The sequence below is a fragment of the Aspergillus lucknowensis genome, assembly GCF_044049455.1.
Source record: "Aspergillus lucknowensis strain CBS 449.75 chromosome Unknown BJX67scaffold_39, whole genome shotgun sequence".
NCBI classification, from domain to species: domain Eukaryota; kingdom Fungi; phylum Ascomycota; class Eurotiomycetes; order Eurotiales; family Aspergillaceae; genus Aspergillus; species Aspergillus lucknowensis.
In genome coordinates, this window is record NW_027263583.1 from 153,585 (window position 1) to 178,191 (window position 24,607).

Here is a 24,607-nt window from a genome sequence, read left to right on the forward strand (position 1 = left end):
GAAATCAAGGACAATGACGGGGGAAATTCTGAGTATTATCGGAGAATCCAGGAGAATTTACATTACGACGGCCTGGCCTTTGCAGAGCTGACGGTGTTGGCATGAAGAAAGAAACTTCTCTGTGGCATTCGAGAGAGTAACGTTGCACTCCGAGGGTTGCCACCGTTTGGACGGGAAGAGAATTTTCTATCCTTGAAATTGCTACCGATCCCGAAGGAAAGATATAATGGGATGCGAACTCTTCTTGTATTATGCCTGCGAATTCGGAGTTCTAGACCTCGGGAGCCTTGACTCGGGCCCTTGAGGGTGGCTTTGCTTTCTCATGTCCACGGCCAACCGTCGTGACCACTCGCAGTGGAGGAGAAGAGGGCTTGGGCACGGAGTTCCTTCACGACTCCGTGATTGACGGGAGGTAATTCCAGCAATGTGGAACTGAGCCAGAGATTGAAGGAGATCTGCGCATGAAGGATAAACCTGAAGATCTTGAATATGACGTGATGGAAGCTTGTTCCTGATATGGCCAAAATGCGTCATCTCCAAGGCGACTGCTTTCAAGTTTGCAGCAGTGCTGTGCCACGAAAAGGCAATTCTTAATCATCCCGAGGTCGCTGTTGACACTTGATAGCCCGGTAGCGTCTGCGGTGCAACGCTTGCCTCTCCGAATACGTAAGCATATTTGATCCATCATGTCCCATGGAGTCAACCTACAGCGCATGCCTCGCGTCGCATGAGTGGACAGGGTCGACGCTAGCATCGGCATATTTGGCAACGACTGAGAATCTGAGGTCGGCTCCTCGAGCCAGCAAGCGCCAGAGCTGGAGCCCACCACTGGAGTAGCATGATGACTCCCGAGGTCGTTTGAGCTCTGATAAAGAAAGGAGAAAAATCGCGTGAGCAGTCAGGAGGTGGAAGGAGATCACGTTGTTCGTGAGGGCAACTCACAGGTTGCGCCCAGGGTGGAGCTGTGTGGGGTTGCTGTGTGCCACACACCAGATGCCATTGGCCAAACGCATCTCTTCCACGCCCCGCAGCGATATGTCCACGCAAGAGTTCTCAGGCCCCGTGGTCAGCAAGCGCTGACTGGTTGGACGGATCGCCGGACTGGGGCTCCAAAGCGTCATCTGATTCGTGGGTTTGCTTACTATTTTCCCTGGCGCCTTCTGGGTTCTTGGGCCATCCCAGGTCACTTTCGTTCCCACATTCTTTGGAATTCTTTGCCTGTTCTGCGGCGTTCTGGAAGACGTGAGCCACCCTTTTCTTTTTCTTCCTTCTCAGGTTCAAGGTTTCGCCGCACACCAACTCAAAGCAGGAAGGTTGGCCCCACACGCCCCACACGCCCCATCTTTCCCATCTCGTCATGGATACCAGGCACAACCTCCAGCATCAAAAGAGCGAGAGAATAATGAGGCCTGAGAACCTCCGAGCAGCTGTGACACAGAAGACGATGCCGTAAAATTAACTTCTTCTCAGCCATGCATCGATGCCCTCAGGCCCTTGCAGGCCTGGTGCTTTGCCTGCAAAGCCCCAGGCAGTAGGGGTCGTGAGTGGTGAGAGCACAGCGCCAACCCAAACACCTGTCATAGTGTTTTGTCCATGGACCCAGGTTTTGATCGAAAGAGATCAATTTTCGGCCCTCCGACGGTTGTGGCATAGCGTGGATCAAATCAGGCAGGAGGACAAGCTTGCCCAGGTGAGTGCCAGTCTTGGGTAAGACTGGGTAAACACCTGCACCTGAAGATGCACAACAGACTGTCCGACTCGACTCTGGCGGAGATGAACTGTCAGTTGCATCTTGATGCTGATTTCGAATCTGCCATTCAATCGACCTTGTCCGGACAGTTGATCCTGTTCAAGCAGTTCTCCGAAGTCAACTGTCTCCCTTGCCTCATCCTGCACCGCCTTCTTGGCGATCCGCAGATCCTTCGTGCTGCATCCAATGAGATGACGAGGCAACCCCGGTCAGGCCGTCGCTCGACAAATGAAAGGTTCCCCATCATCCTCAGTTATCAAGGCCGAACATGTTTTCTGTCACGGTTTAGTCCTTTTTTGGGGCTTCACGATAACATTCTCGCCTGCTTTGCTTAAGGTTCTCTTGTCGAAGCATCTCGGGACTTGGAATTTTCTCAAGTTCCACCACAACGGTTTGCAGGAGATAAAGGCGAATGAATCACTTAGTCCAAACACCGTCCACTGTGCGGCCAAGAAAGGAATTTCCAGAGATAAAGAGATAAAAGTCTTGAAGAGGCTAATTCAAAGCAATTGAGTCATTCATTGCCTTGAGGAGTGTTTTTCAGGCCAGCCCGCATTTTACCTGACCATGTTGACCAGAATTTTTTTTTTCAGAGTTGTTTTTTGATAATTTTTCACTGTTTTTTGTTGCTTGTTGCCACCCAGATAGTCTAGAGCACGCCTGGAGCCTCTGTCTTGGCTGTGCCCCTACAAAAGCTGGAAAGACCCTGTTCCTGGTGGCTTCTGATTATTATCAGACAAGACGATCCTGTCTTAACATTCAAGCATTTCCTCAGGATACACAACCTTTAAGGAGCCTTCATACTTAATCCCACTGCCCTCCCATTATTCTCTCAGATCGTCCTGAGAGATTTACAAAATTCCTCAACAGTCGAATACCTTGCTGCATTTTTTCCCGCCGCATTGCATCAGTCCCTGGTAAGTGAGTGTTCAGTTCCCTGATCTGTGATTTGCGTGTCTGGCAACCAAAATTTGGATGTTTCGGCAATCCACCGTGATCTTCGTGGTTTTCAATGACATCGCATGGCATCATTCTGGGCCAATTGTCTTATCAGAGGCGCTGAGAGATGAGACCCCGTCCCCGCCGACCTCGGCCTGATTAGCCACTGCGCCCAAGGTTCTGGCTCCAGAGGATCGACAGCCTGGCTGTTGATTGGTCAGACCCCCTCTTCTCTCTTCATTCTCTCCTCCTTCTTCGTCTAGCCTAGCATAGCCTAGCCTCAGGCTGCTGTGCCAAAGCCGGGCTAGGGGTGGGTCCCAGCAAGAGTTGGCTGATCAGCACCCAGCAGCGTCCATCACATCACTTCATTTCTCTCCCAAAGTTCCCACTCCCTCTCTCCCATTAATATTTCTCATACTCAACACCCTTCTCCCCCCCATTCCCCCCTTCTGTCTCTCCTGTCGTCATTAATAACCTTCTTTATTCCCTTATCTCTTTCCTTTTTTCTTGTTTATGCATTTTGTATGACCTTCTGCGTGCGCTTATCCTACCAATCGTCTTACTCTCTCTCTCCTTCCTCAGCTAACCGCCCGCCGCCTTTGCTCAAGACAACCTCTCTTCGTCGTTAACTTCTCCCCTTTCACACTCTACCACTGACCGTCCCAAAACGACCTCTTCGGAAAAGCTGTTCCTACCTCTACCTTGGTTCAAGCTTTGTAACACCGTTTTCGCTCTCTTCCGGCTTCCCGCATCGAACGGTCTCGGTCCTTGGTCAGCAGCCCTGCCGACCTGCCTCGCCCACTGGATCCTGGCAGGCTAACTACCCAACCTCACCTCTCCGAACGCTCTCGGCGAGACAGGTTCACCCTCCCTTGTCTCGGGTAAGGGCGAAGAGTGTGCGAGAATTTCCCTCTCAAAATTCATCCAAAGCAGGGGACGAACGCTAAGCGCGATGCTGAAGAAGAGATCCTTACACCCTCCTCTACTCTTTTGGAACAACTCCCCCAGCTCAACGCCTGAACTCTCCCCGACTTCCTCATCATCAGATACTGAGTCGGACGAGGATATGGACCCTTCTAGTTCACGTCCGCTAAGTCTGGCTGTTCCTCAGGGCACGTTTTGTCCCATGCGACCAACGCTTGATGAGGTGCTTGCAAACACAGCACCCGCTCCTTACACCCTCAGCGCTTTCATGGCATACCTATCGCAGAATCATTGTCTGGAAACTCTGGAGTTTACACTGGACGCGAAGCGGTATCGGGAAGCCTATGAGGACCTTAGCCGTCAGCTAGTTCAGTTTCCTATCACCGCGGATTGCCCGGAGAGCCGCCATCTGCGCATGCTATGGCAACGGCTGTTGTCCGCGTACATCCTTCCCGGCTCCCCGCGTGAGATCAACGTCTCCAGTGAAGTTCGGGATGACATTGTCCGTCACGCCAACGCGTCGATCCCCCCTCCTCCCTCGATGCTCGACGCCGCTGTCAAGCTTGTTCACGACCTAATGGAGGAGTCGATTTTTATGCCTTTTCTGAACGCGCACTCATCTTCCGCACATGTATTTCCACTCTCCGAGCCCTTGTTTTCCCACGACGACCGCGTGACGATTGTTTCCAACTCGAGCCTCGATGAGCATTCGGTCAAGCGAGTTCGTTCGAAAGGAGGGCGCCTTTCACCACGATCGTCAAGAGAGATGGGCTCCCCCGTGTCTGCGAGCCCACCCGCTAACCATCTATCTCGTTCCAACTTCTCTATCAACGCGGTTACTTCCATGGGCAAGTCGTCCAACTCGCCTTCGGGGCAGACTTCGGGTACAACAAGTGGTGACTCAGGGTCGGCTGGCTTGACGGACGATTCAGGAAGTCTGCAGTCGAGCACGGGAGAGCCTATGACTCCTCCGACAACTCCTCCCTCGAGCGAACCCAGCATGCATGGGACCAGCCCCAAGAGCCGCGCCGACAACCCATGGAAGAAGATGGGCATGAGACTGGGGTTCAAAAAGCGGGGCAACGGCAGCCAAAGCATGCGGTACCCTCCGGATGAATGACTAGAGCTTCTCAAACGCTCCAACATTCGCTCTACGGCAACATCTCCACTACAGAACTTCAAACCTTATAGAACTTCACGACCGATTTCGTACCTCGATCCACCACTCCCCACGATTTCCCTTCGGTCCTAAAGAGGCCGTGTCTCCGATACGACTGGATGGTGTAATGCACTGGCACTTATCCTTTTTACACACGAAAGCATTTTCATAGCAGGCGTTATACAACAAGCGAGTGAGCGAGCATTCGGTTTCCAAAAACATAGATAGAATGGTCCTTATGGAATGGGAGGCTTTCTGCCTGGCGCTGGTTTCTTTTACGTTCTTCCTTTACCTTCGTTTTCTCGAAAAGGCTGAGACGATTATTTACTCCGCTTGATGCATACATGGTACGCGCCTCTGGGTGAAACGAGAGGGCGAATCATTGCGTTTATTTGTCCGGCTGGCGTATACACTCTTCTGTGTGTTCTAGGTCGTGCACGAGATGACATTGGCATTGGCATGGATGGCATTTACAAGTTTTCGTACAGTATGCTTGTCTAGATACCCAATGTGTGATTAGTACGTTGAAAATATTTGGAAGTACCTCTTTCTGTATCTCGCATGGTAACCTCCATAACCTCGGAGCGGTAGCTGAGTTGGTACTTGGCCCAGGTCTGATTTGTTAAGACGCAGTCTTGTATTCGCCCTTCATTCCCTCTGAATTATGCGCTTCAGGCACACACCGAGACTAACGGAAGAGATACATTCAAGAAACAACAACTCTCGTCCCAACCCTCGTCTCCAACGCAGACACTCCACTACCCCCCTCAACATCGACTTCCCACCCGACCTCCCCAAGAGCCCAAATATATCCCTCGAACCGCGAAGAATCGTTCAAAATGCTCAACGTCCGCGAGAGTATGGACAGCATCATCTCTGTATCGTCGTTGCCGTTGCCGCCAACCTGATCTTCATCGGCAGGCTGTGATCGCAGACTAAGAGTCCGGGCGGCGAGTAGAGCATGCACCCATGCCTTGAGCTGAGTCTTTGGCGTGCTAGCTGGTTTAAGGAGGATTTTTGCTGTTGGCTTCGGTGCTGGGCCGGCGTTTGTAGAGGGGGTAGGGGGTGCAATGAGGAGGAGTATGTAATCCTCGTCCTTGAAAAGAGCTGTCAATTGGGCCAAGGGAAGGGCAGTTTTAAGCGAACCGGATGGTGTTGAGATCGTATGGGTGGACGAGGAAGAAAAGGGCGAGGAGAGAAATTGGCGGAGCGAAACGCCGATTTGGCACTGCCCTAAGACCTCGGGTGCTCTGGATTCCTCGGTGGAGTACCACTCTAGGAAGCCGGATGCACCGAAGATATGTTCTTGTTTGGAGACTTGGGCGGGAGAGAGAACTTGCACGTGCTTAGGCTTCTCTGTTTTCGGGGGTTGGGTCTGGTCCTGGTTGGCGGTGAACGGGGTGAAGTCAGGGTCTGAGGAGAGGAGGGATGAAAAGACAATGTTGGTGCGCTGTCTGTTTAGGGTTGTCATTTGGACCGAGCGTACGGCGGCGTAGTTGAGGGATAGGTGGAGGGTTAGAAGGAGAAGGAGGGTGAGCCATGTTCCTGCGAAGCTGGTGATGTGGGAGACAACGACGGATCCAACCTAGTTTTCCAGGTGGATTTAGTTCTGGTTCTTCATGCATCTAGGCAGTGGTAGAAGGAGCATACTAGCATGCCGATGAGAGAAATAACGGTCTCTTGAGATGAATCTTTCTATTCCCATGAACGAGAAAGGTAGATGTATTAGCCTTCTGGCACAAACAACACCTATTGACTGACATATCGAAAGTGACTTACAGCATTAACTTCAGCAAGATTCCCCCACTTTGCAAAATGAGCACTGAGGCTCGCTTTTGAACTCCCCCCAGCAACACCACAGAGGGCACGAAGCACGCCAGCCGCACTGAGGATAGTCACGCGACCGACACCCGCAGGAATCATAGGCGACAAACAGTCAAGCACCATGGCGAGGTCATTGAAAATGTCCGCGGCAAATCGATACATCTTGCATTCGGGCTCAAGAGCTGTCCCGACCCGGTGGGCGAAGAGAATGGTCGCAATACGCCCGGAGGTATCTTGGAGGATATGCAGGAGGAGAGCGGAGGTTGGGGATGCATCAGCATTGCCAACTCCGACGCCTGTGGCGGTTAGCCTAGCGATTGTGTGAAATTTAGAGGCTTCTGACCTTGGAGAACTGCTCTGGATGAAAGTAGTCCGGCTATGGAGCTACTGAATGCTTGAAGAGAGTCCTCGTCGGCCTAAGTATTGTCCAATGCACGGGTATGGAATGTTCAGCTTACGAAAATCTGATATCTGTCAAGCCTTAGTGTCTACGCGAGCGATGAGGTTTTTCGGTTACTCACGGGACATAGTCTTCGCTCACGCTGTGCGGGTATCCGGCAGGAAGGAAGACATCAATTAAGACGTTCCGGAGAGACCTTACAGACCATGATGTTGAGGTGACGGGAGCATGCTGAATATTTAGTCGGTTGCGTATCTGGATGAAAGACATGCCAGTGGACGCACTGTTACATCGACACGGCCTTTTATTTCGTTCCCTTTGCCATCCTTGAGTGATATTGGCTCTGACGAGAGCTCGGAGTAGATGAAGGTTGATGCTGAATTGTTCAACTCGTCCACCTCGGTGAAGGTAATGGTATTTCTACCACCGAGAGCCATTTTACTGGTTAGACCTGAATGAGTAGGATTCCTCTTTTACCCATATGCCAGGCGACGTGATCAATTGAGGATCACTGGGGGTCGATGGATGGGGCGTAGTTGATGCTAAGTTGGGGTGGCTGCGTGGCTGAAAGCGCTGGCGATCTGGCCAAGGCACGTGTGCACGAGCCCCAAGGCCCAGACATCAGTGTCAAGGAAATGAACAGGTCTACGCGTTGCGAAGGGTGCTGGTGGTAATTAATCAAGTGATCAATTTTTCTGATCTTGTATGGATGACCTGTATGGACATGAATGTGCAAGGGCTCTGCTTCCAGCATTCCCGACTTTTTGAATCTAGCCGTCTATGACCTCGAAAATCTGATATCAAATATATCCCGCATAGTGCGCGCCGGAAGAATATAAACCGCTAAGCATGAAGACCAGTAAAACCGACTGCGCCGTTCCAGAAAAAAAAAGACGAAGGAAAGTAGGGAAGGAAAGTGGTCTCGGGCCATGGTCAAGCTGGACCTAAAATAAAGTGTTAAGGCTTGCAACCACAGGGGGTTGCCTTTCAGCCTCAGAAATATCTCGAACAAGGAAGCGACCGCCAGAGTGTCCTCCCTCGCGTCTCAAGCATGCCACTCATCTACGTGTCTTATCCTTGCCCATCATCGTGTCATCATTCGGAGAAGATAATTCGCGAAGGCTAAGTCACAGACTTAAGCGTATAGGCTGGCGCCGCCAGTCTGGATGGCCTCGATCTCAGCCTCGGTATACGGTAGCCGATGAAATCGCGTAGGAAGGTCGGTACGGTCGAAGAACTCGCCCTGTTTGGGCTGGATGGGTCCGAGAGACGCGCCAGGGCTGCGACCAATAGAACCCTGTGTGAAAGAAGCACGTCCGAGCGGACCGTGCTGCTGTGCCTTGGCCCGATAGGCGGCGAAAGAGTCAGGAAGGGCGCCGGTTGGAGAGGCAGGATGAGGACGCGGAGTGTGATCAACGGATTCTAACACGCCATTAGCAACTGGAAGCGGCCCGTATTGTCATATAGAACATACGCGGGACAGAGCGCTTGCCAACGAAGCGGATGAGCGGGGTCCGCGTAGCGTTTCGCAGAGCAATGGTGGCACGCATTTTGAATATTGTTCGTGGATTTGTAAGATTGGGTGGAATTAAGGTTGTAAGTTGCTTTTGAGAAGAATCGAAATAATAGTACGAACAGAGCAGAAAGCGTTTGAATAATTTACAAGAGATGGTTTTGGGGACACTGAAGAGAGGCAATTGAGAGCGAGGGAGGGAACGGAGAGGGAAAAGAAGAGGAGGAGCGGAAGCGAGAAGGAGGGAGGGACTACTTGATAAGTTACTAACGTCTATCGCAGTGGTGTGATAAGAGGAACCCTCTCGCTGTCAGAGTTACCGGCTGTGTAACGCGATTACCGTCATTTTTGCCCTTTCCGGTGGGTGCTGACAGATTCGGGGTAAATCTCAGTCCTGAATCCGATGGTCAGATGCTCATTCTCCAACGGAGGGACGACATCGACAGGCCTGCCCCAACCCAAGTCGTCGGTGAGGAGAGTAAAGGCTTTCTTTGGCTGCAGATCGAATTCCTCCCCGCATTGTTCTCCCCTAAAGGCCTCGACTCCAAATCTGTTTCCCAACGACTGCTATAATTTGAATCCTTGCTCTTGCCTCCGCTCGATCTCCGATTCGAGGATTGGCGTACAGCTCCAACTCCGAGAGCTTCCGCCGAGACGGTAACGAAACACCGAGACATCTGAAGCTCCATTGCCTCAACTTCCAATTGAGTCGCACCATTCGATCGACAGTCGTGAGAGCTTTGTGTGGCCATCGTCAGCTCCGTTATCCCCGTGGATTGCTTGGACTGGAATTCCAGATCACGAACCCTCTTCGTTCGAGCCGTTCAGTGCGCTTGACTCGGGAAACGTGCAAATTCCTCGCTGTCCCGGATTTTCCCGCTCGCTGTCGCTTCCTGCCCCGACTCCAGCGCGACTTCCTCCGGGCTCTGCCCTCCTGGGAATATTATTGGGCCCGGACTGGTCACTCCCTGGTTGTCGCTCTGTGAAATGCACGAGCTTGTGCTTTTCGCCTCGGTCCCCTCGCATCAACACCATGAGTTGCTGCAACAGCTTGCTGGCCTGACGGCCATGCAACCTCGTCACCGTCTGGAAAGGCGCTTGATCTTCAAGGCCTACCGAAGACCGGGCCTGATCAACACCCGCGGGGGCACCGGCCGGGATGTGCAGGGTGCTGATATCGTACGTCTCAATAAGATGCTGAATGGGGGTATGTTTTACACGCAAGTCATCGGTCCTATTTCCGAGGCAGATTTCCACAACACGAAGCCCTCATCATCTGCGGACCCTGATCACCCTATGTCTCACGATGAAGCTGCGGGAAATTCGTATGATTATGACAGCCAACCGTGGAAGCTCGAGTTTAGGGACATTCCGGAGGCAGGTACACGATCAACTATCACCGCTCGGTTGACGGCCAGTGCTACTCTACCCAGAGGAGATATCGTGACTCCAATGGATGCCTGGGGGTATAGGTTAGTATTCCCATAAATTGACGGTTATTGCACGCGAATCTCGCCACGATCTCATTAACACACCCAAGCAGTTTCGTCACCGAGTACGTGGTAGAAGGGGATGTCTTCATTCATAACGACATTGTGATCTTTCTACACCGTGTGCTACAATATCCGAGTCATGGCCAGGAACCACATGAACCGCGGCGACAGCTTCCCTCGTTCCGGGATATGTCGCCGTTAGAAAGGACCGGGGGTTACATCCTGCAGGCTGCGATCACGGTCCAGGACGGCAGTAACCAGGAGCTGATGAGGACCGCCTCTCAACATTTGTTTGGGCTTCGGGAGCAGCTGAAGTCTGTGGTCCGTCTGGAGCACGCTGATCGGCTGTCGCTGGACACTCGGGCAAAGTAGTGAGATTTACACTTAACTTATACCCCGGAGCAATGTCTCCAAGTAAATTAAATTCACATAATTAATATCTTCACACTTGATTGTTTCCTCACTCGGAGAAATGGAAACTCATAAACTTCCTCTCTTGTGGTCAATTTGGGTGACTCGCAGAGCATGTGACTTCGCGACTTTCAGGCACGCGTCTGCGCGTCTGCCTGACCTTTGAAGCATCAAGTCGACCTTTAAAATCGCGGGAACTTTATCGACACGCCTTTCATGCCGAATGAAACTGGGTATTTCTGTAACTGGAAACATCTTCCACCATTCTGTGCATCATGGCAGGAGGCGCCCTGAAGAGGGCAGCTTCGCCGAGTCGACCAATCTCACCTCCTCCTCTTAAACGGAAAACTGAGGCGGCAGTGAAAAGTATGTGAGATATTTTCGGTTTCCTATTGTTTCTCATAATGATACCTAATTTTTTTCCCCTCTGAAGAGACCGTCACAGCCTCCTTTTTCACTCCAGCTTCTCAGAAGAAGCCGAACCAGATATCTTGGCGAATCGTCAACCACTCATTAGTAGTCGGCAAGTACACAGCGGAACTGGGCAGAGCCCGAGAATCGACTGCGAAGAAGCCAAAGATTGCCGCATTTGACTTTGTGAGTTGCCAGTTTGGTCAATGTGTGAAACATATCATGAGAGCTGACTGTGGCTAGGATTCGACCTTGGTCGAAACGGCTTCGGGTAATAAATTTGCTACGAACTCTGGCGACTGGAAATGGTGGCACGAAAAGGTTCCCTCGCGGCTCCAAGAACTGAACGCGAACGGGTAGGTTATGCTATAACAATCTCTTGCGTTTGCCTCAGTGAGCTGACAAGACAACTCTGAGATACCATGTGGTCATTATATCAAATCAAAAGGCAATCAGCCTGAAGAAGGACAAAACAGGAGGAGATTCCAAGAGCCTTACCAACTTTAAAGCTCGCGTTTCGGCTGTGATGAGACAGCTGGATATAAACATGAGCGTTTACGCAGCTACTGAGGACGACGACTATCGAAAACCGCGACCTGGAATGTGGCGAGAGTTCGTCGACGACTACGATCTTGATGTCACTGGTGTCGATACCTCGGAGTCGGTATTTGTTGGTGATGCCGCTGGACGGCCAACAGATCATTCCTCGGTCGATCGGTAGGCCCCTGACCTTAACAGCGGACGAATCTCGTGCTAACCTCATCAAGCGGATTTGCGGCGAACGCAAACATCCCATTCAAGACCCCTGAGGAGTTCTTCCTCGATGCTCCTCCTGAGCCAGTCGTCGAATCGTTCGATCCGACGCTGTATCTACAGCCTAACGCCCCCGACGATGGTATGGCTGCACTCTAATGGGACAATGAACGTGTTAAAGACGCTGAATACCTAAGCTAATAACGGTTGTTTGAACAACCAGTCTCCCCCCCATTCTCCCGAAAAAGTCCCCTCGAGCTGGTCATCTTCTGCGGCAGTCCTAGCGCCGGAAAGTCTTCTTTCTACTGGGAGTACTTAGAACCACTAGGATATGAGCGAGTGAACCAGGACACTCTTAAGACTGTGCGTTCTCATTATCTTCCCAATCCAAGCAATATTCCATAGAGACTAACGAAAAATAGAGACCGAAATGCATCAAAGTAGCCAAGGAGCATCTTGCGGCCAAAAGGTCCGTGGCCGTCGGTACGCACATCCCAACTACATATCCTCGAGTCTAGCCTAGTCCTCCAAAACACCCTAATCCCCCAAGTCATTCCATCTGGTACTGTGCGGTTCATGCACATAAAACCATACATGTAACCCTTGCATTCCTGTCCGACGTTGAGGAGCAAGCACCGCTAAGCAGAGGCCCGATTGCCAACTCAACCAGCCTTCTATCTACCAACCCCCTCTGGACCCAAATGAGCCATTGACAGATCGAGTTTCCGCCATTGAATCACTGACATCCTTTCCTTTCCCTTCTCGCAGACAATACCAATGCCGATCCTGAGACGAGAGCGCAGTGGATCGATGTCGCGAAAGAATATAGCGTCCCTATCCGTTGCGTCTACTTCTCTGCCTCCCAGGAGATCTGCAAACACAATAACGCGGTCCGCGCCGCAAACAAAAACCTCGTAAGCCTCCTCAAATCAAAGCGTTTACTTCCTCATCTGCCCGCGCTTGCGCACGTCCCTTCGTTTCCCCATACGCCTACACGTAGACCCATCGTTCATGAACGACGGCTGGACCACATACCTGTATCCACTCAACCTACTTCCGAAACATGCTAATGAGTAAATCCGAACGATAACAGAACCCCGAATCCCGCACCCTCCTCCCCGGAATCGCCTTCCGAGATTTCCTCCGGCGTTTCAAGGAGCCGACGCTATCAGAGGGCTTCCAGGACATAATCCGCGTCGACTTCCAGTTTCGCGGCGACGAAGACGCGAAGAAGCTTTGGGGGCAGTACTGGGTATAATCTCTGTCACTGCCTGAGTCTGATCCTGGGTTTTGGGCAGAGGGGCAAAAGAACGCTAGCTTGGGATAGGAGTGACTCTGAATGAGCGTGAGCACCGCGTTGTTGAAGTGAGCTGTGAAAATGGCATCTCTGGAAGGGTCTAAACCGGCCCTCCGCTTGCTTGCTTGCCTGCTTCTTAGCCAACTGTGTACAGCTTCTGAGATTAGGGTGCCGACTACGATCCGAGCGCCAGTGCTTGTTATACAACTCTCAAGACATTTATTGCTTTTTGGGAATATACTGGCTGTGCTATGCATCGGCGCGTATGGACTAGAATCCTATTCTAGCCCAGGGATGAGACAGCCCGGGATATACCGAACAGTTACAGCGATTGGGCTAGTAAGTTACCAGAAGGATGGCTGTGCAGATACCCTGACTGGGTTTCGACGGACGGGTGGAGACAAGAAAGTAAATGCAGCGTTGATGATCCGTCTGTGAAACGTTTCGCAGAATACCTACATAGAGCTATGGCCGCTATAGGGCCTGCGTCCAGCTATCTGTTTCTGTTTTGAATGGATGCTATACCTACATGCGTGCCTTCAGTCCTCCCTACGTAAACTCTCTCCCGACTCAGGCCATATTCGAATCCCTTCTGCAAGGGTCTCGGTCAGACCCCTAAAAAGCACGGGGGGACAATTCTGAAATCATTCATCTCCATTATGGGAATAGAATATGCTTTATTATACGCAGAATTCTGCACGAGCAGGCAAATCAATAGTGTTTGGCCATGCTTTGTGAGATGTATCAACAGCTCTATAAGGTACAGTGTGCCACAAGGTCTCATCCTGATTGAGGCTTTTTGATTTTAATTTCCTTCCATAATTCCTTCCGGGTATCATAACAGGGATAAAAGAGCCCTTGCAACCGTCCCTCTTCCCCTACCATTTCTTCTTTTCGTCCCACGCTCTCGAGGGTCAAGATCTTCACCAATTCCTTGGTTCATGCAAGGTATACAAGTATAAGAAACGCAACCGACCACAACGTACATCCGTGCCACTACAGCGGGCAGAGGGACATCATCCGTCATGTAATCGTGCAGTGGGGAGTGACAAAGGAAAAAGTTATCAAGTGTTCATGAAGGAGTGAACTGCGCCTGCGAGTCAGTAGTCGCGGGCGCATTGAGGTCATCAGTCATTATTGTATCACAGATCGCAATCTATAAGAAAGGAAAATAATGTCGCTATAGTAATAGCATTGGCGTGAAAATGGAATCGGAACAGTTAGACATTAGTCATCACACGATCGCTGGATGAGTCGGTTTTGATTCAGTGTTCGAGAGGCGTAAAAGCAATAGATGTTGTACATCCAAAGCTGGTCGGATTTATTTTTCTTTTATAAAGATAGAAACGGTGCCGTGCCGATTTTGATGTCGGCGGAGGGGCGAATATGGAGCGTTTCCTAGACCCGAGACACTAAGTCTTGAAAAAACTTAAAGAAGTTTCGCTTCAACGACCGATTCCGATACTGTCCAGTCGCCGGTGCGATCTTCATAGGGCCGACGATCTCGCCATCGCCCAGCTCAGGGAATTTGTTGTCGTGCAGAGTTGGGATCTTGACCTGCTCGCACAGATCACAGTGCGATTCGATCATTCTTAAAGTTGGGCTGTCTATTGCTTCGAGCTGGGCGAGCATCGCGTCGTAATGCCGCTTCCACTCACGGCTAATCGATTCCCACTTTTCCTGCGTCAACTTGTAAATCTTCGATGTAATTCCGTAATGTTCTCCAGTCCGAACCAGATGCTTAGTGAAGTTGCACTGCGCTAGGTCCCACTGGTTTCGCAATTGTCGGAAAGCGTCGATGTCGCAAACTTCCGGAACATATGGTTCCGGCTGGATAGTAAAGTTTGCATGACCGAGCTGAATGGCCCACTCGTCGGTTGGATCAGCAAGGGTCAAGGGAGGGACATCTCCGGAAACTGTTCGGACTGTGCCCGCTCGCGGGCGGTTGAAAGAGGCGATTGACGGCTTAGTAGAGAGTGGAGGGGACGGGAGGCTAGCAAGGCGAGGATCCGAGAGTGTATTCGTCTCTGGACTGGCATCCGAAACATCGGCGACGGAGGGTGATTGTAAAGGGGAGTGTATCCGGGACGCGATTGGGTATGTCGGCTCATCACCCATGAATGGGGGGAGTAGAGGAGTAGTTGCCTGCGGAGCGGACTCATCAAGGTCATGCTGGTTCGCTTTAGCAATGTCTATTGGGCGTGAGCCGGACTCGCTGAGGCGTTCTTCGAAGATTGTCCTCGCAGGTGAGGGAGGAACTTGGGCGGGATCTACCCAGCTCATAGGGGCAGCTGTCGTCGGGCTGGCGGCAAATACTGAGGCGGAGGAGCTAGTTCGAGAACGCAGTTGCGGTGAGAATGACTCTCCGTCTGGGCCGTCAGACACTCGTTTGGACCTCCAACGGTTCGATATGGTGGATATCCGGGAGCCAATGCGAGAAAGCCCGTTTGCAGCGGCATTGTCAGAGCGTCTCTTTTTGGGAGAGTGAACCATTTCCATTCCAGCATCGGTCAAGTCGTAGTCATCACAAGTAGAGACCGTAGACAGGTAAGAGTCCTCAGCGACCGAAAGTCCTTGATCGAAGTGTTCTGCATGACAAAAATTAGTCGGGAATTTTTACTTAGGAGTACCGACGCGAAAACAACAAAGACCGGGATGAGGCTGGGAGCAAGGCCAACGTACGGAAATATTCCTCCTCCAAATCTTTCGCTGGTGCCCCACACGGCTCTTCTTCTTTTACGCCTGTCAGGGGGTTCCGCGACGGAATATCTATGGAATTGCCATGGCCGGGCGTTGAGACCAGCGACGAGGCAGAGCTTGAGAGACGCGTATGGCCCTTAGCGGAGAATAGAGACACCGCAGGTGAAACTGGTGTGGACGCGGTTAAGGGAGAGTGAGGAGGCTGGCGAGAGGGAGGCGAGAGATCGCGCATGGTGTCGAAACTGTCGCGCCTTTTGGCGTCGAGCAGCTGCGAGAGCTTCAACATTCCGGTTGTAGCAGAACTCTCCGGAGTATATGCAGGGATTTGCTCTGGTTCTCTGATCTTCGATCCAGACGACTAGTTTAAGCTTCCGATGGCAGATCGGCAAGGCTTTTGCTCACGTGCGACAAATGTGTACGGGAAGACGAGAAGACGGGATGATTTAGGGAAGTAGAGGCATGTTGCACGAGAAGAGAGAGAAAGAGAAATGAAGAAGAGAGGATAGGATTGAAGAGGAAGACAGGGTTGATGAGAGGGATGACGCTGACGAACAGGCGACAATGGGACGAATTTCTGACTCTTAACGCGCGAACGGCCAAAGCAGAGCTGAAGACGTGGCGGTCAAAAAGGCGACTGGCGCTGAAGAAGAAACTGCGAAAGCTGCGGGATGAACGGCAGGTGCAGAATTGCCTCTTGCCTGCCTGAGAAAGCGCTGGGAAGCAATCAACCACCTGGACAAAGCTGTAGGGCAGCAGTCGAGCGTCGACAGCCGACTGGGAAAACGTGGAGCGCGTCGGTGGACAACTGGCGGACAGCGCAGGGTGGGCAGCAATCAGTCAGTCAATCAGCGTCAGACGGCTGTGATGCGCTCAAAACAGAGGTGCTCTTCTGAAGAAGAAGACGAAGAAGACGAAGACGAAGACGAAGACGAAGAAGAACTTGAATGATTCTGTTGGAAAAACGAACAAAGGATCAGGCCAGGGCTCCATTCCGCGACGGAGCGTCCCATGGGTCCCATTTGCGTTTGTGCTTTGCCACGACTCTGCCTGGCGATACAGTTACTCAGTATCACCTTCAGCGGACATGGGCTGATTGATTTGAAGCTGGCCCTCATGGGCTTGTCCTCTTCTCTGATACATCCACCGTCCCTTCCATACATCTCCAGCGTGCGAGGTCTCAGAAACAATGACCGCGCCTCAAGGCCGCACTGCACATCACAAATCTCACACACACAAAATCAGCACAAATCAAGACAGATTCAAAGACACTAAAAATCGTCTAGACCCCAACCGACTCGACTGGTCCGACTCGTCGGGTTTCCCTTGCGACACCGTGCGACCCATCATCACTCTTCTCGCGCACTGTCCATTGTCCAAGAATACCATGAGCTATCAAATCGACCACAGAGAGACAATGGCCGTGTCTGCATCAGTGCATATATGTCCGAAGGGACCAGTCGCATTCTCAACTGACGCTGTGAGCGAGAGACTCCAGACGCCGTTCGCGGGGGCGCAACCCAACAACCTGGGAAATCCCATGGATTTCTCCCGGCGCCAGGGTCCTTCCTCCCTTGGGAGGTCATGCCCTTCCGTCGCTTATAATTTTCGCTAATCCACTTGGCCACCGGACGCCAAACGTCTGTTCCAAAATTTTCTGGTGCCGACGTCAAACCCACATGGCGAGGGAGGGGCCGCCTTCTGGTTCGCCTCCTGGTTTGCCTCACGCTTCTTCGTGAACCAAGGCTCGAGATGGAACTCTGAAGGCGAGGCCCAAACAGCCACAAGAACGGCTGCCACTCTCAACTTCCATCATCGTTGTTCCATGGGTGATGACAGAAGCCAAGGATCTCTCACGTGGGACCTTTTGGAGAAGCGCACGAGAGACAGCAACAACCACAACAGACCCTTCTCTTCGACATTCGCCGATACCGGTTTTCTTCACCTCCCACCTCTCAGGCGGTTGATCTGCATTTCCCAGGTAATAACAAACTGGAAAGCAGTCATACCAGACGGTTGTGAGACTGGTGCTTCTCTCACAACGACGTCGGCGACTGAGTAACAGGGATAGCTGTGCGTTAAATTTTCCAGTCAGGAAAGTTACCGACGATCCCAGCAACAATAAAGCAGGATGTTTACTGCACCATGACGCGGATGACGATGGTGGATCTCAGCTCGGGAGGATTCACTGTCTGCTTGACCGAACATTTGAGAGCCATTTTCGTGCTGCACTCTTGGTCTTTGGAGGCTTCCGTACTCCCCGAGGTCGGCGAGATTCTGCCAAGACTATGTCATGGCGGTCAAATCCAATGCACCTGGGCAAGCTGGAAAAGAAGGCAGCTTCTGCTTGGGGCACACCATACCAAATAGAATTGAAGAATACCGAGTTACTGAAGCTGTCCAGTCTCATGGTACCTTTAATATTTGAATATCTGTAGAATCTCATTCCTTTGGATGTTGCTCGTTTGCGCGAAGAGGATCTTGTGGGTCTCCCCGCACATCGAGATATTGCAACACCGCAAGCAAACCCCGTCACCTGTCAAGAGACCTCTTGAGCACAGATTAACCCAAGATATGTACAGATAGTTAGCGGGAATGAAGCTCTCTATTCTCCCTACAATGGCTCTCGCCAGCCTCGCAACAGCCTCGTTCCCCAATGAACAATCACCCCTCTCCGCAACCCCAGACCGAGACCTGAACGACCTCATCGGCTCATCCCCCTTCCTTTCCCTTCACCGAGACCTTGTCTCAATTTCCTCCGTCTCCGGGAACGAATCTGCCGTCGGCGACTTCCTCGCATCATACCTCGAATCCCAAAACTTCAACGTCATCAAGCAGCCCGTCCCCGGGCGCACAGCCCGCTTCAACGTCTTCGCATACCCCCGCGCCCCGGTGAAACCGCGTATCCTGCTAACGAGCCACATCGACACCGTTCCGCCATTCATCCCTTACTCCGTGTATAAGGATGATCAAACCGATGACATCGTGATCACCGGCCGCGGCTGCGACGACGCCAAAGGAAGCGTCGCCGCCCAGGTCTTTGCAGCCCTGGAGACCCTCTCCGACAACCCCGACGCCCCACTGGGCCTACTCTTCGTCGTCGATGAGGAAGTCGGCGGCGCAGGCATGCGCGCCTTCTCCTCAAACACAACCCTTCACCCACCGCCCGGCTCGCCTTCCCAAATCGTCGGCGACGGCTACCGTACCGTCATCTTCGGCGAACCGACCGAGCTCGCCCTCGTCGCGGGCCACAAGGGCATCCTGAGCTTCCACGTCCACGCCACAGGCAAGTCATCGCACTCGGGATATCCCTGGCTCGGCGAGAGCGCAATAAGCGATATCCTGCCCGCATTGTCGGCCATTGACAAACTAGGCGATATCCCCGTTGAAGATGGCGGGCTCCCCGCGAGCAAGAAATACGGCCGCACAACGCTGAATATCGGGAGTGTGGAAGCCGGTGTTGCGGCAAATGTTGTGCCGGCTACTGCATATGCCCAGGTTTCCGTGCGTTTATCGGCGGGAACTCCCGAGGACGCAAGAGACATCATCACGCGCGCTGTTGCGAATGCTACGAATGACAACCCCAGTATCGTTCTGGAGTTCTTACCGGGGCCCAATGGGGATGTCGCTGGGTATGGGCCTCAGGATTTGGACACGGATGTTCCGGGCTTTGATGTGATTACTGTGAATTATGGGACTGATGTACCGAATTTGAAGAAATTTGAGGGGAGCCAGGTGACGAGGTATCTCTATGGGCCGGGAAGTATTTTTGTTGCGCATGGGGACCATGAGGCGATTACTGTTGCGCAGTTGGAAGAAGCGGTTCGCGGGTATAGGAGGCTAATTGATGCCGCGCTGGATCGTCTATAGGTTCTCTTCCCAGAAGCGAAAAGAGGAAGGAGAGAGATATTGAGGGATGAAGTACAATAGGTACACATATATACCCGCTAGACTTTGACAACAACTTGAAGCCAAGCATTGTTACAAACGCAAACTCCAAAATGCATTGCAAAATTACCCTACAGTGACATACTAAGGTTGCTAGGAAGAGAGACCTTTTCTCGTCCACCCCGTCTTCAAATCTCCTGACGGCCTAAACCTCGGCATCGGATGCGCCTCTGTATTGAACACATTTTCCTCCAGTGAGATAAAGTCTCTGTCCGAAAACAGGAGATAGAAGTACTTCAATGTTTCCGCCATCCAGAAGCTCTCCATGTTATCGCGTTGAATAGGCGGGATGACGTCCGCATTCGAAAGCGATGTGAAGCTGATAATCCGAGCTCTCGGCCCGTCGTCTTCGGGATCTATTTCGTCGTGGGATGTGATTTTCTCGGTCACGGCCGTGTGTTTGATGAACGACTTGAACATCTCCCACCCCCAGTGTCGGTAGGTTTCGTCGCCGGTTATACGGTACATGTAAAGGAGGGATTCGACGGTTTCAGGGCGTTGGAGGTTATGTCTGTCTTGGGCGTGGATGTTGATATCTTGCTGCCAGGTGGCCGACTCGGAACCAAGCGGGTAAATGGCTTCGGATGCCAGCGGGAGATCTTTGCTAGCGGCTTTCTGGTTCTGTCCTGTCGCGAGCGTGGAGTCGGGATATTGGTCGATTTCGGTGACGTGCGGGGTGTTGATCTCGAAGTAGGTTATTTCTGGGGCGAGCCCGGTCTTCGTGGCTACGTAGGTTGCCCAGCAGGTCTTCATAAGTTCTTTGGCCAGGCGAATCTCCTCGTCTTGACGGCGCGTCCATTCGGAGGACTTTTTGGCGTCCGAAAGCGGGATGCCGCCTGTCGCGCCAAGGGCAATTGTGCCTGGAAGGAAACAGGCGAGGTGGTCCATCTTGGGTGTGAGCGGGCCTTTGAGGCCAGATTGTCGCTCTCCCAGAACAGTTAGCTTGGCATTTTTTGTGTACGTGATCAGGTGTTTGCGAATGCCGGTAAGTGTCTCATCCCACATGTCTTTATAGATGTCCTCCGATGTCTGGAGATATTGTTTGATCAAATATTCTAATTGTTGTTAGCGTCGAAATCGTTCGGGGTACGAATACATACCGTAATAGGAGTCGCCTCTGCTACCAAGGCGGATGTTTTCTCCCCTAAACTTGCCCGTGTCTGGGTATATATAAATGGGAAGGAGGCCGTCTGGACTTTGCTGTTCGTCAACCACCTGCATCACCTTCTCCACAATGCGCCAGTAATTAGCCTCGCCGGTCAGTTTGGCTAAGTACTTGAATTCCAGCTGCACGGTAGTCGCTTCAGCCGTCGACGAGGCGCCACCGTCTGCGTGCGAGGGGATTCCAGCAGACGTATTGAGATTCACACTCGCGTATGGGATTCCCGACTTGGACTCGAAGGCACCTAGTAGCCTCTCAGCCAAGTCGGCGGCCTTCTCAAGATACAGGTCCTCGCCGGGAGAACCAATATCATCGTCGGATATGGGAGCGAGGTTGGGATACGAGGTTGATAGATAGTGAGCGGAAAGCAGACCACCCAGCATGCGGATCGTCGTTTCAAAGGTGTTCACATCGTGATCTTGGTTATATTGTAGTGAATTGTGAATCCACGTGCGGGCATGTTGAACACGGGACGTGAGGTTCATGATCATCATCGTATCCAGCGCATCCACTATCTGCCAGCCCATCCCACCCTCGATCATGTTCTTGCCCTTCTTTGCGATTGGATGATATTCGTCAAACCCTGGGGAGAAGTCGCCGGTTAGCGATTGGTCTTCGGAATCATCTTATTGAGACCTACCCCAAGCATACTGCTCATAACCATCCCAGCTGACAATGAATGCATCGCGAACCTTCTGCCGTCGAGAGTCCCAGTCAATGTTCCTTGACGGGATGCCATCATATCTTTGTTCTGTCCCGTCCAAGCTCTGCGCCCACGTCCATAGCTCTTCGCCTTTTGCCGAGTCCGAGGTCCACGGAGATCTGCTGGACGAAGAAATATAATACCACAAACTAACCAGTGCGGTTATAATTATCCCGAGGTAGAGGGCCCTCCTCCGTCTCAGCCTTGGACCCGTCCGTCGCGGCGCAAAGTATGGTTTATCCTTGTACATAGGCAGAGTGCGGTCGCCCGAGAAGAAATTGTTCAGATTGTTTGTTACTCCGGCAGACTGGGAGAATCCATACCCTCCTAGTCCGTTGGCTCCGGGGCTGCGACTTGCCTGCCAGTACTTCTCCGAGGGTGAACGCGAGGTAGGGTACGCGGGATTGCTGTGAGTGCTCGGGAGAGACATGGTCGGATTCTCTTCAGCTACTGAAGACCTTTTGGGGCTATAATCGGGGGCGTAGCCAAGTCGGCATATGTACTGTTTATCCCCGGCGTTGATCGGGGGGTTTAGCGTTTCCCTTCAGTCGTGACCGTCCAAGCAGCGACTCAGGTGTGGAACTTCTCAGTAAATAAAGTGTATTGTTAGCGACCAAATTGCCTTTGTGAAGAGGCGACGGCACGAACCACACAGTGGAGTCCCAAATGCGAGCCGCAGTTCCTTTGGCTGGCAAACCCACACTTTGCTCTTGAGGCAAACGTCCAGATAGTTAGGTCACTGGTCTCTTGCAGTGTTCTGGGTTGGATTGATCGTTATGAAATGGGTGGAGTGGCCACTTGTTGCGATCCCCTCTGAAGTAGCTTTCATTGGCTGTTGACCTTGCAGAGCAACCGCCTCGGCATCATCGGTCAAGTCGTGGTTGGATTTACACTCAACGATGAGCGCCAGATTCGCTGGCCTACAGATTGAGCTCTGTATTCTTTCTATAATGTACAGCACCAGGTTTGCAAATGTGTACATTCGGGTAATTCTTCGTCCTATGGCCAATTCTGTGACGGTGATCCGTGAATGACAATGCTATCTGTGTGCGACTAGTCTACAATTTCTGGTATTCGAGCTTGCCTTCCAGCTTCTTCGCTTCTGCCACCTTGCGGACCGCTCTGTTGAAGTCATCTTGGTTGACTGCGTCCCGGTAATCCTTGATGGCAAATAGACCACTATTAAAGCATTAGCTACGAAGTAGGAATGGGGAGAGGCGTGGCATACGCTTCAGTGACAACATTACGCAGATCAGCACCGTTCAGACCGTCGCTCATTTTCACAACACTTTCGAAGTCGATATCCCCTTCAAGTTGTACGGTGCTAGAGTGAATCTTAAGAATTTCAAGGCGACCTACTTCATTGGGAAGAGGAATCTCGATCTTCCGATCCAAGCGACCAGCACGCAGCAAGGCGGGGTCAAGCGTGTCGGGTCGATTTGTAGCCATGATAATCTTCGTCTTTCCTAGATAGTCAAAACCGTCCAACTGGTTGAGAAGCTCCATCAATGTTCGCTGAATTTCGCGATCCGCGGAGGTACCTTCGGAGAAGCGTCGCCCACCGATGGCATCGATTTCGTCCATAAAAATGATACAGGGCTCGTGTTCCTTGGCATACCCAAACATCTCTCGAATTAACCGTGCGGATTCACCAATGTACTTATCGACGATAGCAGAGGAGACAACTTGGCGCTGTTAGCGGCTTTAAACCGATATGGTAGCGAGACCAGGATACCTTTCAAGAAGTTTGTCTCCATAGAGCTTGCCACGGCACGCGCCAAAAGCGTCTTTCCAGTTCCGGGAGGGCCGTAGAGCAAGACACCCTTGGGTGGCTTGATTCCCACTCGTTGGAAGAGCTCCGGGTTTTTCAGTGGCAGCTCAATCACCTCACGTAGTTCACGAATCTGGTCATTCAGACCACCGATACCAGCAAAGTTAATCTGACCCGGATCTTCCAACGACATGTTGTACACCAGTGGATCGACCTCCCTCGGTAGCATCCTCATGATAGTGAGAGTTGTCATATCGAGAGCAACACGGGTGCCTTGCTTCAACTTCAATTTGTCGACCTTCGAACGGCAACCGACGACGTATCTAGGCCCCGATGACGCCTTGACAATGACTATTGCGGGTCAGCTGCTGGTGAAGCATCACCAAAGAAACGACTAGCTCCGATTAACGTACACCTTTCCTCGTCCAGCTGCTTCAACACCTCTCCAATGATCTGGCCCACACTTTGCAGAGCCTTAATGTTCTCTTCTGAAATATCGAACTCCCTCTGCAAGTCCTTGATGCCCATACGAAGTGTCTTGAGTTTGGCCTCCCATTCCCGGAGATCCAGTAAACTCCGCTTGTAATCCTCTAACGCCTGGTCCCTCTCGGGGTCAGCAGCGCCGTTCATAGTGAAACAGAGCTATCAAGGGGGTGTGAATAATTAAGTAGTGGGGGAAAGAGAACTCGAAGATTCGGATATAAAAAGAATGTTTCACGTCGTATGGGAAATGAAGAGTGATAGCAAGGATGCTTGTTGGCGGGCACTGGGCAGCTCAGAAGCTCTCGCAAGCTTACAGAAGACACCGCCAAGGTAGTGATCACATGAGTGGTCAATTTATGCCCGTTTCTTCAGGCCACAGACCAGTCGCCGCAGTATCTTTTATCCGCAAACCTCCTCAGGCAACAAGGTGTCAAGCTCTCCTGCCTGCTTGATCCTCATTTTCGTCTTCCATTGCGCTTTATGGTTGCTGGATTGCCAGACAGGCCAATACCAGCGTACGAGGGCCCTGAGGCTACAACAGCAATGCTTCCTTTCCTGATCGAACACTTGGTTCACTGGCGTGAGGGGGGTTGTGATCTCTGAGTCTACGAGCCTACTTACCTACTCGATCGAGTGCAATTGCGCCTTCCAGGTTTTCGGGTCGAGCATGAAGCTGTATACCGTAGCACAAAAACCTCGAGACCTATATTAGGATGAATGATCCAAATTGATTCCCACGAGCATCCCGTCACCCGCCTTACGCCGAGGGAGCACGGAAGATCTCGCTGTAGAGCGTCAATGAAGCCTTCTGAGCCAACAAGCAGGCGGTTGCTGCCCCACCATCGCCTTGGAAAGATTCGGAGGAAGAGACCCGTGGACCTTGAGCTTTCCCGTGAGTTGAGTACAAGAACCTGCCGTTTCCAACCCAATTATTGTCAGTCTTTCGTAGTAGTTCCGATCGTCGCTGTT

At 51.9% G+C, this 24,607-nt stretch overlaps 9 protein-coding genes across 9 annotated transcripts; 4 read left to right on the forward strand and 5 right to left on the reverse strand.

Moving 5' to 3' along the window:
- Positions 1-3,211: 3,211 nt before the first annotated feature.
- On the forward strand, positions 3,212-4,770 carry BJX67DRAFT_206530 (regulator of G-protein signaling domain-containing protein). Its single transcript, XM_071025520.1, has one exon. It carries the CDS (start codon positions 3,642-3,644, stop codon positions 4,731-4,733), a length of 1,092 nt encoding a protein of 363 aa, XP_070883575.1. The 5' UTR covers positions 3,212-3,641; the 3' UTR covers positions 4,734-4,770.
- Positions 4,771-5,478: 708 nt separating this feature from the next.
- BJX67DRAFT_383642 (RUS1 family protein) lies at positions 5,479-7,433 on the reverse strand (the record flags this gene model as incomplete). Its single annotated transcript, XM_071033496.1, has 7 exons — positions 5,479-6,357; positions 6,423-6,467; positions 6,552-6,892; positions 6,940-7,003; positions 7,055-7,067; positions 7,118-7,227; positions 7,281-7,433. The coding sequence occupies 7 exons, from the start codon at positions 7,431-7,433 to the stop codon at positions 5,479-5,481; spliced, it is 1,605 nt and encodes a 534-aa protein (XP_070883576.1).
- Positions 7,434-7,622: 189 nt separating this feature from the next.
- BJX67DRAFT_360955 (alpha-ketoglutarate dehydrogenase subunit KGD4) lies at positions 7,623-8,735 on the reverse strand. The gene is made up of 2 exons (XM_071029821.1): positions 8,471-8,735; positions 7,623-8,418 (listed from the first exon to the last, which is right to left on the reverse strand). The coding sequence occupies exons 1-2, from the start codon at positions 8,544-8,546 to the stop codon at positions 8,132-8,134; spliced, it is 363 nt and encodes a 120-aa protein (XP_070883577.1). The 5' UTR covers positions 8,547-8,735; the 3' UTR covers positions 7,623-8,131.
- A 761-nt stretch (positions 8,736-9,496) lies between these two features.
- On the forward strand, positions 9,497-10,374 carry BJX67DRAFT_373774 (mediator of RNA polymerase II transcription subunit 18; the record flags this gene model as incomplete). Its single annotated transcript, XM_071031448.1, has 2 exons — positions 9,497-9,981; positions 10,053-10,374. The coding sequence occupies 2 exons, from the start codon at positions 9,497-9,499 to the stop codon at positions 10,372-10,374; spliced, it is 807 nt and encodes a 268-aa protein (XP_070883578.1).
- Positions 10,375-10,483: 109 nt separating this feature from the next.
- On the forward strand, positions 10,484-13,409 carry BJX67DRAFT_360960 (putative DNA 3'-phosphatase Tpp1). The gene is made up of 9 exons (XM_071029822.1): positions 10,484-10,779; positions 10,847-11,010; positions 11,068-11,180; positions 11,242-11,541; positions 11,592-11,719; positions 11,801-11,940; positions 12,000-12,060; positions 12,346-12,491; positions 12,671-13,409. Exons 1-9 carry the CDS (start codon positions 10,689-10,691, stop codon positions 12,833-12,835), a joined length of 1,308 nt encoding a protein of 435 aa, XP_070883579.1. The 5' UTR covers positions 10,484-10,688; the 3' UTR covers positions 12,836-13,409.
- A 677-nt stretch (positions 13,410-14,086) lies between these two features.
- Positions 14,087-16,051, reverse strand: BJX67DRAFT_207372 (uncharacterized protein). The gene is made up of 2 exons (XM_071025524.1): positions 15,557-16,051; positions 14,087-15,462 (listed from the first exon to the last, which is right to left on the reverse strand). The coding sequence occupies exons 1-2, from the start codon at positions 15,858-15,860 to the stop codon at positions 14,273-14,275; spliced, it is 1,494 nt and encodes a 497-aa protein (XP_070883580.1). The 5' UTR covers positions 15,861-16,051; the 3' UTR covers positions 14,087-14,272.
- Positions 16,052-17,676: 1,625 nt separating this feature from the next.
- On the forward strand, positions 17,677-19,733 carry BJX67DRAFT_207377 (M20 family metallopeptidase). The gene has a single exon (XM_071025525.1). The coding sequence runs from the start codon at positions 18,167-18,169 to the stop codon at positions 19,439-19,441; it is 1,275 nt and encodes a 424-aa protein (XP_070883581.1). The 5' UTR covers positions 17,677-18,166; the 3' UTR covers positions 19,442-19,733.
- Positions 19,613-21,814, reverse strand: BJX67DRAFT_383648 (glycoside hydrolase family 47 protein; the record flags this gene model as incomplete). Its single annotated transcript, XM_071033497.1, has 3 exons — positions 19,613-20,574; positions 20,620-21,264; positions 21,322-21,814. The coding sequence occupies 3 exons, from the start codon at positions 21,812-21,814 to the stop codon at positions 19,613-19,615; spliced, it is 2,100 nt and encodes a 699-aa protein (XP_070883582.1).
- Positions 21,815-22,245: 431 nt separating this feature from the next.
- Positions 22,246-24,015, reverse strand: rpt4 (proteasome regulatory particle base subunit RPT4). Its single transcript, XM_071029823.1, has 4 exons — positions 23,569-24,015; positions 23,120-23,506; positions 22,613-23,069; positions 22,246-22,563 (listed from the first exon to the last, which is right to left on the reverse strand). The coding sequence occupies exons 1-4, from the start codon at positions 23,783-23,785 to the stop codon at positions 22,443-22,445; spliced, it is 1,182 nt and encodes a 393-aa protein (XP_070883583.1). The 5' UTR covers positions 23,786-24,015; the 3' UTR covers positions 22,246-22,442.
- Positions 24,016-24,607: the final 592 nt, after the last annotated feature.

Bases quoted from the DNA above. Each gene is read 5' to 3' on its own strand.
- BJX67DRAFT_206530 (XM_071025520.1), top strand. From the start codon at position 3,642: ATGCTGAAGAAGAGATCCTTACACCCTCCTCTACTCTTTTGGAACAAC.
- BJX67DRAFT_360955 (XM_071029821.1), bottom strand. From the start codon at position 8,546: ATGCGTGCCACCATTGCTCTGCGAAACGCTACGCGGACCCCGCTCATC. The intron at 8,419-8,470 runs GTATGTTCTATA...ATGGCGTGTTAG, and splicing joins TGGCAAGCGCTCTGTCCCGC to AATCCGTTGATCACACTCCG.
- BJX67DRAFT_360960 (XM_071029822.1), top strand. From the start codon at position 10,689: ATGGCAGGAGGCGCCCTGAAGAGGGCAGCTTCGCCGAGTCGACCAATC. The intron at 11,720-11,800 runs GTATGGCTGCAC...TTGAACAACCAG, and splicing joins GCCTAACGCCCCCGACGATG to TCTCCCCCCCATTCTCCCGA. The intron at 11,941-11,999 runs GTGCGTTCTCAT...AACGAAAAATAG, and splicing joins ACCAGGACACTCTTAAGACT to AGACCGAAATGCATCAAAGT.
- BJX67DRAFT_207372 (XM_071025524.1), bottom strand. From the start codon at position 15,860: ATGTTGAAGCTCTCGCAGCTGCTCGACGCCAAAAGGCGCGACAGTTTC. The intron at 15,463-15,556 runs GTACGTTGGCCT...TTTGTCATGCAG, and splicing joins TTTGGAGGAGGAATATTTCC to AACACTTCGATCAAGGACTT.
- BJX67DRAFT_207377 (XM_071025525.1), top strand. From the start codon at position 18,167: ATGAAGCTCTCTATTCTCCCTACAATGGCTCTCGCCAGCCTCGCAACA.
- rpt4 (XM_071029823.1), bottom strand. From the start codon at position 23,785: ATGAACGGCGCTGCTGACCCCGAGAGGGACCAGGCGTTAGAGGATTAC. The intron at 23,507-23,568 runs GTACGTTAATCG...GACCCGCAATAG, and splicing joins GCAGCTGGACGAGGAAAGGT to TCATTGTCAAGGCGTCATCG. The intron at 23,070-23,119 runs GTATCCTGGTCT...AACAGCGCCAAG, and splicing joins GGAGACAAACTTCTTGAAAG to TTGTCTCCTCTGCTATCGTC.